At 40.6% G+C, this 9640-nt stretch overlaps 1 protein-coding gene across 4 annotated transcripts; it reads left to right on the top strand.

Annotated features, from left to right (window-relative positions):
• Positions 1 to 476: 476 nt before the first annotated feature.
• tomm34 (translocase of outer mitochondrial membrane 34) lies at positions 477 to 7934 on the top strand. Of its 4 annotated transcripts, none has more exons than XM_041034159.1 (8): positions 477 to 744; positions 2188 to 2357; positions 3002 to 3101; positions 3457 to 3609; positions 3937 to 4109; positions 4400 to 4547; positions 4925 to 5051; positions 5961 to 7934. In XM_041034159.1, the coding sequence occupies exons 2-8, from the start codon at positions 2228 to 2230 to the stop codon at positions 6060 to 6062; spliced, it is 933 nt and encodes a 310-aa protein (XP_040890093.1). In that variant the 5' UTR covers positions 477 to 744; positions 2188 to 2227; the 3' UTR covers positions 6063 to 7934. The 4 variants fall into 4 exon arrangements, with proteins under 4 accessions (XP_040890093.1, XP_040890092.1, XP_040890094.1 ...); XM_041034158.1 differs by having other exon boundaries at positions 2208 to 2357; XM_041034160.1 differs by having other exon boundaries at positions 484 to 609; positions 2208 to 2357.
• Positions 7935 to 9640: the final 1706 nt, after the last annotated feature.

Below are 9640 nucleotides of genomic sequence, written 5' to 3' on the forward strand. Positions count from 1 at the left end.
GTTAATTATAAGAAAACATTCTTCCTAATGCAGTGATTGGTTAACAACAACTTCTCCACACTGACATAAGACAGTTTCTCTGTCTTATGATACTGTATACCTCTGCTCCACCGTATTTTATATTTCTGGAAGCTTCTTTGGAAATTAACTTGGATTTACGGACCTGTAAAATAAATCATTACCCATAACATTTGCATATATATATTTTGTTTTACTTAAATAACGTTTTGAATGCACATCTTCTACATGTAATGAAGCATATTTGCATTGTAATATGGCCGCTTTTACTCAAATAAAGGATTATAAATAAATTATTCCACCACTCACCACGGTCTCACGAAAGAAAGGTCTTACAATTTGCCTTCACTTCACTTCAAACTTCACGAGACCTACACTTTCCTACGTTCTTGAACGCAGCGTAAAAACGAAGCGAAAGCGATACAGTGGCGTTAGACCCCCTCCCCTCCCCATCAAGAAGGAAACTGAGGAGTTATAAGAGCCAGCCGGCAAGTTCCTTATGCCCCCCCTCTCTACCGAACCCCCCTAACACAGGCAGAGGACAGCGGCGTGGGTCTGAACGAGCAGGAGAAAATCAGTCCACAGAGTAATGTCAGTATTAACAGCGCACACAGACAGATAGCAGATAGCTTCAGGAGCCGGTAGTCGTTCAGACGTTTCGATCGTCTGTGTTTCTAAGAGGAGGACTTCGTTTCCTGTGTTGTTATCCCTCAGACCGAGCAGCCGGTAAGAAGCGTAGCTTCATAACTTTAGCGCTGTTAGCAGTGGTGGTGCGGTTAGCCCGCTGCTAAGTTAGCTTAGCTTAAAAACACCATACGCATGCCGCTTGAATTAGCACAACTTAGGTAGCGAGCTAAGTCGGCCAGCAACCGGCAGAGGAGTGGAGGTGACACTTCTTAAAACAAGAGTCAAGTCAGGAACGTAGTCCAGGTGTGCCTTTTTTTTTAAAAAAGTAAACTTGTAGGGTTAGTTTTGAGAAACTGTCAAAAAGATAACCGGCATGAGTAATGATTAGCATCTAGGTCACCGGGCTGCTACACAACTAGTTAAGCTAACATATAAATTGAATAAGCTGGTGTGTGGATAAGAAAAACAGGACTTAAACCGATTCAAGACAGTTGTTGATAAATGATGTCGATGGACATCATTAGCTAACATTACATATCGAAAGTAATTAGACTTTATGTAGCTAAATTAATGCAGGAAAATAGAGCAGCCTTGCAATAAATTATACTTTCATTAAGAATAAGAGGGTCATTAACTGCTAGATGGGTTTTGAATCAGTTTTTATATTGTGGAGGGCATACTATATATTATAAATATTATAACGCTGTACAATGCAAGGGCAGCACAAACTGCAGGCTCCAAAAATACCACGAGGGCAATAAGCCGACCCATGAGTGGATCCAAAACGTGTGATAACTACGTATTTTATAAAGCATCCATGTTATCCTCCGCCACCGTTAGTTGCCTTCTGCTGATTAAAGCGCAGGTTTACAGTTTATGTTGAGGTGTGGTTGTGATCCAGAGGAGGTATGGGGTCAGTGTATAGTAGCTCAAGCCCACACACTGTATTTGCTCTACAAGAATGTATTGCCTTACAAGAATGATCCCAGTTAGTTCCAGTGACGTAACTATTCAGATTTTAAATCTGGGAAAATGAAACTCAAAGTCAAACTGGTGTATTCCTAACATTTTCTCAGCTCTTTGGGCGTCACTGACAAGCCTGAGAAACACAGCTTTGGCCTGTGAATGCAAAAATGTATGAAAACCATGGGAGGATTTCAAATTTGTAACTCATATTCAGAATCTGGCATCAGATGAAGCTGGATTTTCACTAAAACAAAAAAAAAATTAAGATCCTCTTTGTTGATAGCAAATCTGTTCATTTCTTTCAGGAGATAATTGCTGTAGGGACACTGAGTACTCAAACAGCACCACAGTAAACAATGATCCATGCTGTGCAGAGAACAGTTCACATATATTATCACATAATAGATTACACACAACACCTCACATATTAAAGTATATACCACATCCAGTCACTGTATATGGAGGCTGCAAAGCTAATATGGTCCTCAGAGTAGAGGAGGTATATGAAGTTTCCTGTGGTACGTGTCTGGATCCATGTGACACTGTGATTAGCTGACAAGTTATTTTTATGCACAGATGGTGTTTCATCTTTTCAGATAACAGCTAAAAAGAAGAGATGCCTCCAAAACAGAAATCCAAGTCCTGGACAGAACTGAAACAGGCTGGAAATGAATGTTTTAAAACGGGCCAGTATGGAGAGGCCACCAGTCTTTACAGCCAGGCCATCAAAGAGCTGGAGAAGTCCAGTAAGTATTCCTTCAATAAACACAACTATTTTGTTTGTTTGCAAAGAAAGCAGCACAGAAATCTCTATGTGAGAGGAGTCATGGAAAGATTATTACAGACTAAAACACAAAAATCCTACACATATCCCATCACATTGTGTGTTAAAACATTTCTACCTTGCATACCGTTTTCTTTTGAGTATTGATTTATGAGTATTTTTTGAGGCCAGCATCTCTTTAGCGGCTTGCCGCTTTAAAACTCTTTGGTATTGTTTTTTCTGAAAATACAGCATGTGGTTTTGATAATGTAAAGAAACTTCCTGTACAAAAGAAAAAAAGAAAAACAACAAATTGTTTTTTTGATTCTTTTAACCACAAAACACATTTTCTAACAACATGATCAATCAACATCAACATATCTTTCCAGAAACAATGATCCACAGATCTCACAGTTTTCTACAGGTTTCCAAGTGCAGAACTATCTGACCATCATTCAGTATTTTGTCTGCTTCATTAACTCTCTCTCTTCCTTTTTTAGACTGTGTATTTTGTGAGTTGGCCCTCTCTCTATTTCTCTCTTTATGTGTCTTGTAAATGTACAGAGCTGAATGATTTTTGACTGCATTACCAGGTGCTTCTCTTAAACAGTCTCATTTTCTGTTAAGGTAAAAAGAATCCAGAGGATTTGGGCATTTTGTACTCAAATCGTGCAGCCAGCTACCTGAAGGATGGAAACTGTGGGGAATGTGTGAAAGACTGCAACATGTGAGTGTTTTTATTTGTAATTTATATTGTGTCCATCTTACTTAAAAAATATTTACAGCATGTTTTTGTTTTGTTGAGTCTGTGTTTTTTTTTTTATTAATTTCTTAGTTTTTGAAGTTTGGCTTTGATGCTCTAATGTAGGTCAGATTTCTAAAAAACAAAAACAAAAAACAAACAAAAACACCAGCCATGATATAAAAGACCTTTTTTAAAAAGGCATATCAGGTCTGCAGCTTTAGCCTGCAATCCAAACAGTAAAGTAATAGTCTCAATTATAGTAACAAAAAAAATCATTCTGATGTGGGTTGTTGAAAAGATGTCTAACTTGTATTGTGTACATGTTGTTTTGTGTCAGGTCTCTGGAGTTATATCCGTTCAATGTGAAGTCTCTGCTTCGTCGTGCTGCTGCCTATGAGGCTCTGGAGCGATACAGGCAGGCGTACGTAGACTACAAGACCGCTCTGCAGATCGACTGCAACATAGCAGCTGCTCACGACGGCACCAACAGGTACCTGGTCCATAGGCCGACTGAGTGGTGATGCCATGTTCGTGTCAGATACCAGAGAAGGGTCAAAGAAGCAACACAACCCTGAACCATGAAACCAAAACTAGAATCCTCAGTTTAGGCTAACAGTACCTGTAACCTGGACTTCCTGTTCAGTCAGACAATTGTTAAGTTAGTTAATTTGTCATCTAGATATTCTGCAGCTGGGTTAAACTTGCAAACAGTTTAAAAATGACTCCAGCAACAGATTCTCTTTTGTATTCAACAAGGTGTTTCAATTTAACCTTTTTAATAGTAATTTCATTATTTGCTTTTTTTACTGATTCTCAGGATGACGAAGGCGCTCACAGAGGCAGACGGTCCCTCATGGAGAGAAAAGCTGCCTCCCATCCCCACTGTTCCTCTGTCTGTCCGAGAGAAACTGACCCAGCAAACTGCAGCCAACCCTGCTAAACAAAACCCTGCACCGCAACAGAACGGCACCGTGGAAACAAAAAAAAAGGGTAAGGAGATTAAGGTTTTCTGCTCAGACTAGTGCTAAGAGAACTGGATTTGTAATTTTTATTTAGCCACAAAGACCTACTTTGTTTTAGCAAATGTATTCACATCTCTTTAGGTATTAATACATTTTGTCTGCAGCCCTGTTTGTGGTGAACTGGCATCATGTGAAAACATTTCCTGCTTCTGCATTAATCGCAGTTTCTTCTGTGCAGGAAGTCTGTACTTTTTCGCCTCTGCATCTTTTTTCTTTCTCTTCTGTTTTGCCCATCACATCCTCCCCTCCTCTCGCCAGCTCCCAGCGATAAGGACATAAAGAAAGCCCAGACCCTGAAAGAAGAAGGCAACGCTCTGGTGAAGAAAGGAGAGCATAAGAAGGCCATAGAGAAGTACAGCCAGAGCCTGAAACACAACCCCACTGAGGTCACGACTTACACCAACCGGTGGGTGGACTCTTCACTCTTACATCTATATTTTTCCCTTTAGGAAGACGGCTAAACTGTTGACTGGAGCTATGCTTGAGGTGTCCTTTTTTGATATTTTCACAGACATCTGCCAGCCAGAGTATTCTGTGGACATGACCGTGAATTTATTTAATTTTAAATGTATGTCTTTCTATGGTTGTGTGGACAGATCTTGGTTTTAAACCATCGTTGTGAGGACAATTTGGTCGGGCCTTACTCCAAAGGGCTGTTTGAGGGTTAAGACTTGGCTTTAGGACTCAGGTTAGATTCAGGTTTAGGTTATAGTAAGGAGCCAGGGAATGCATCATGTCCTCACAACTATAGTGAGAGTAACGTGTGTGTGTGTGTGTGCGCAGGGCGCTGTGTTACCTGTCGGTGAAGCAGTACAGAGACGCTGTCAGAGACTGTGACGAGGCTCTGATGATTGACAGCAGCAACATCAAGGCTCTCTACAGGAGGGCTCAGGCTTACAAGGAACTCAAGGTGAGAGCGTGAATCTTCGTCGCCGCGCTTCAGTTTCTGATTCCCACACAGAGCAATTAGACGTTAGCTTCAGGAGTGTCTGTCTGGAGGTTCTGAGGGCGGATGACAAAATAAAAGCATTTCCTGCCTTGATAATTGCTGATGTTTCCCCCGGCAGCCTGTGCTCATCAGTATTCCACGCAGAGAGAGAGGACACGGTTCGCTCTGTACAGTGCAGCTCGCAGCTCTGTGTTTGGAGGTTTCAGTTGTGTGAAAAAAGCCCTGACAATCCTGTAGTCTTCGTACAGACATTAGAGACAGATTGTTTATCACTGCTGTGTGTTTTTTTCTTTAGCCCATTTCCAGCTGGTTTTAAAGCCCCTAAAACTTGTTTTCAATTCTGGAGCATTTCTTCAGATAACCTCAAGGTATAGCTCACAAAACAGGTGTGAACGAGATCATTTATTTCACCTGTCCTTTGTGTTAATGTGAATATGCTGTGGACCAGTTTGCAGCATTTGTCTGGACGAGGACGAGTTTGGTGGACGTGTCCAGTGAAAACTGAGCAGTTAATTAGACAAGTGCTACTATCTTTTCAAAGAGCCATCTGTTCACTGAGGAGTGGATTTCGCGGCTTTATTTATACATTCAAACCTCTGTTAGTCATTTTCTCTAAGAATAAATGGTAAAACGCGACCCTGATCCCCCGTTTGTGTAGTAACAAACAAAACATCGCAATATGGTTAGGATTTTTTTTTTTTTTAACACTAATGATTTTAGAAAAAAAATCTTCGGGGATGAATAAATTTAAATTTAAGAACGTACACATGGTGCAAGCCTGTGGAAACACCTTCAGCTCCTAAATTAGACCAAACCCTCATCAACCTTGTTTGGTTTTTAACTTTTACACTCTGGTTGTCTTTCCTGCAGGACGTTAAAGCCTGTGTGGACGACCTGAACAGTCTGCTCAAAGTGGAACCAAAAAACACGGCCGCCCTGAAGCTGCTGCAGGAGGTGCAGAAGAAGAAGTGAGGACACATCAGGGACTCCGGAGACGGCGGTAAGGATCATCTGTCACTGCACGGAAGACAGAAGAGAGAGAGGAGGACAAATCATTGATGTTTCTATCAGAACCAATGCGATGGAAAGCAGCCAAGCAGTGACGTGATTCAGCTTTAAGTCAAACGCAGAGTACGTGTTTCCCAAAAGCTCCTTCACCCCGAGCACGTGTTTGGTCACTGGAACAAACACGAGCTTGGTGCTGAGACGCTTCTGGAAAACGCGGCTCTGGTTGGTGTTTGGAGCTGAGGGTGTATCAGGAAGAAGAGACGCTGCCACTTTCAGCTTTGGGAATGTTTGTATTTTATCAGTTTTAGTTTGTAAGTTTGAAAACTATTGACACACATCACAATTCTACCTGACAATAAACCTTTACCATCATCATTTAACATCATTTAATTATGGAGCCTCTGCTGTCATACTGTCTACCACCATCCATACCACATACTAATTCTATAGCATATATCCTACATACTAATTGTCATTGTATACGCTTTAAGCAGATAACATACAAAAACTTTACAGTTTTATAACAATAGGAGGTGATGCAGTACAGCAGTGTCACCGCCGACTTTTTGTGTAAACCTGCTTAGGAGCAGTGTGTTGTTTGGATTTGGGACAGAGCAACTCCTGGAGTGGTCAGTATGGGTGAAACGATCTGTCCTGGCATATATAAATTTTATATCACAATCCTATATAAAAAAAAAATGTCCTGGATACTCAAAGCAATATCTTCAGATTTTGTGCGACGGTCAGTCCAAAAGCTAAAGGTGTTAATCGTACACGACAGAATAAAGCGGCGTGCATATCCACGATGGTAAATGTTTACTCAGTATTTGTTTTACATGTAAACAACCATTTTTTTTTCCTCCACATCATGTTCTGCACTCAGGTAGTTAACCTATTTTCTTCTAAATTTGGTTTTCATGTGAATGTTTGTTTTTCTCCGTGGCTTGATATTTCTGTTCACGCTGCGTTCGTGTCATATGGGCTGGAGGGTAGAGATGGGACAGACCGCCGTGTTTTCGACTTGATGTAATTTTAAAAAACTCTTCTTTGGCAATATGAATATAAAACTGTGTACATTAAATCTGGGGCTTAATTGCCTTTTCATCCACTTCTGAATCTTACAAGTCAAAAACTGGTAATTATGATAAATCCGATGTGACATGAATGCAGCATCAGTCTTGATTCATTTGCATAGTTTGAGTTTTGAATCGTTTCCCACCGAACACAAACATTAGTGAGGCTTCGGTCACCGCGGCGCCGTCCTCAAACCCAGAGCCTGTTGGATACAACAGGAAGTGTTCTTACCTTCTTTCCTGCCTCACTTCACTGAGACTTGTGTTTACTACCATTAGGATCAAAGCATCAGTTTGCTCCCTTTCTGTCTGAAAGACAAACATGTGAACCAAGTAACACGATCTTCAAACGGGTCTTCGTATGCTATGTACTGTCTGTGAGCTCATTTTATTTTTCCTGTCATTTCATGGTATTATTGTGAAACCTGATTGATCCAGCTGTGGCTTGGCAGTCTCCATCCTGCCCAAAGTGCCTGTCAACACCTTTCATCTGCTGCTCTGGGTTAGTTTCTGCAAAACAGCTGAAATGGAAAAACGTCAGTTTCTGTGTTACAAACAAACAAACGATATATCAGACCTCCTGATATCCAGTGTGTCATGCAGGGAATGTTTGTGAAACACACCTACGTTTATTCATGTTTGCACAGGCTCCACGTTTTATCTCCCTTTTATCACATTTCTGCTGTTCTCGAACTTTAATATTGTTTTTTTTTTTTTGTCAACCTGCTTCTGTTTTAACTGCGAATAAAAGGAAATACATGTACTCACTTTCTGGTGGAGAAAATCACTATCAGTGTTAGAGCTGCACAGTTTAATATGAATCTACAGTCAGCAGCTGCTTAGCTTAGCTTAGCATAAAGACTGGAAACAGCCAGCTCAGCTCTGTCTGAATGTAACTATATCCAGCACCTCTAAATATCCCTCATCAAGCAGTGACTTGTGTTGACTCTCTCTCGTATGAACCAAATGAAGAAGACATATACATTTTCTATAAGATGTAAAAAGAAAAAAAATCTGCAATAAGCACATTTTGCAATTGTGACAGGGAAAAGTTTGTAGTAACTTTTATACCTGAAAAAGAAAAGAAGCTTTTCAGGTATAAAAGTGGCACAGTAGAGTCTTAGAGTCTTGTACGGATGCCTGAACCCTCCTACTGTTTGTAGGACAGTAGTTTTTTTTTTCCTTCGGAAGTGTTGACATGTTTTGAAGGAAAAAAAAACTTTCACTGCTTCTCAGCTGCACATTCAGACGGCCTCAACTCAAAAGTGCAACTAAGAAACTGAGATAAATGATGTTTGGGTTGGCAGCGCACTCAGACGTGACTCTTTTCCCAGATCCGGTCCAATTACAGCGGAGGGCAGAAGCCAAACAATTCATTTTTAAGGAGAAAGCACTTACAAAGGACACATTCAGGGCACAATTACAACAGTTTGTCTTTAGTCAGAGCTATGTTTGTGCCTTTATGCTAAAAATCTAGTTCATTTAGTACAGTATATGAACACTGTACAAACACAAGAAAACCAGCTAGATGTTTTGTTGGTTAAACACAGAAACCGTTTTTCCCACAAAAGATTGTTTAGCTACTGTGTGGTCTCTAAAATAGCTATGTTATGTTCTTCTAGATTAAAGAAAAAAAATACTCTGTTAACCACATCATTTGCCGATCAGTTCAAAGTACAACTCTGAGTCCTGCACATGCACAAAACTTCAACCAAAATCCAACTGATTAATTCAGCGCTGAGGCCAGAGAGAATGTTTCAACACTCATCCTGCCTCGGGCACACTGCACACAGACAGACACACAAACACAGGATGGACTGGTCAGAGTCCAAATAACAACATATACAAAGGTAATGTAGCTCTTACCAAGCAGTTAGCCAACAACAACAACAAAAACAAAGTAATGATCAAATTACTGTCAAGAATAAAAACAAAGACAAAGACATTAAATCCATCAACTGAAGTGACGACGAACAAAACTTAGAATAAGAATATGAGCGAAGAGGACAAAGGCAAAGACATGACACTAAGCAAACCATAGTTTTAGTTAAACTGAATCTTTCACCTCTCTCCTTCCGTCACTGAATACACACTTGCCTGGGATTTGTCATTTGAGGAGTAGGTTAAATGACGTTTCAGTACTTGTATTAATAGTATCTCTGAAAAACACCAGTTCACTGCATCAGACCGAAGTCTAACCCTGGTCAAGAAGCATGATCGACTGATGGGAGTTCACCTGTTTCAGGTCGACCACCAAGGTGCCACCGTGTTGGTCTAAGTGGCGTTTTGGGGTCCGTCCATGCGCAGCTGGACCTTTGCACCCTGTTGTTTTATCCTCTGTAAAAACCAAATGAGAATAAAAATTTGCATCCTGCTGAATTTGCATACAACAGTCTGGAAACCAGGTCCTACAGCCTTCTGTTATCCCACTGGATATTTGCATTTTTGTCCCAAATGTCACAGCTCAGT

This window comes from Toxotes jaculatrix, chromosome 3 (assembly GCF_017976425.1).
Source record: "Toxotes jaculatrix isolate fToxJac2 chromosome 3, fToxJac2.pri, whole genome shotgun sequence".
In the NCBI taxonomy this organism is placed as follows: Eukaryota; Metazoa; Chordata; class Actinopteri; family Toxotidae; genus Toxotes; species Toxotes jaculatrix.

Bases quoted from the DNA above. Each gene is read 5' to 3' on its own strand.
- tomm34 (XM_041034159.1), top strand. From the start codon at position 2,228: ATGCCTCCAAAACAGAAATCCAAGTCCTGGACAGAACTGAAACAGGCT. The intron at 4,110-4,399 runs GTAAGGAGATTA...TCCTCTCGCCAG, and splicing joins CGTGGAAACAAAAAAAAAGG to CTCCCAGCGATAAGGACATA. The intron at 5,052-5,960 runs GTGAGAGCGTGA...TCTTTCCTGCAG, and splicing joins AGGCTTACAAGGAACTCAAG to GACGTTAAAGCCTGTGTGGA.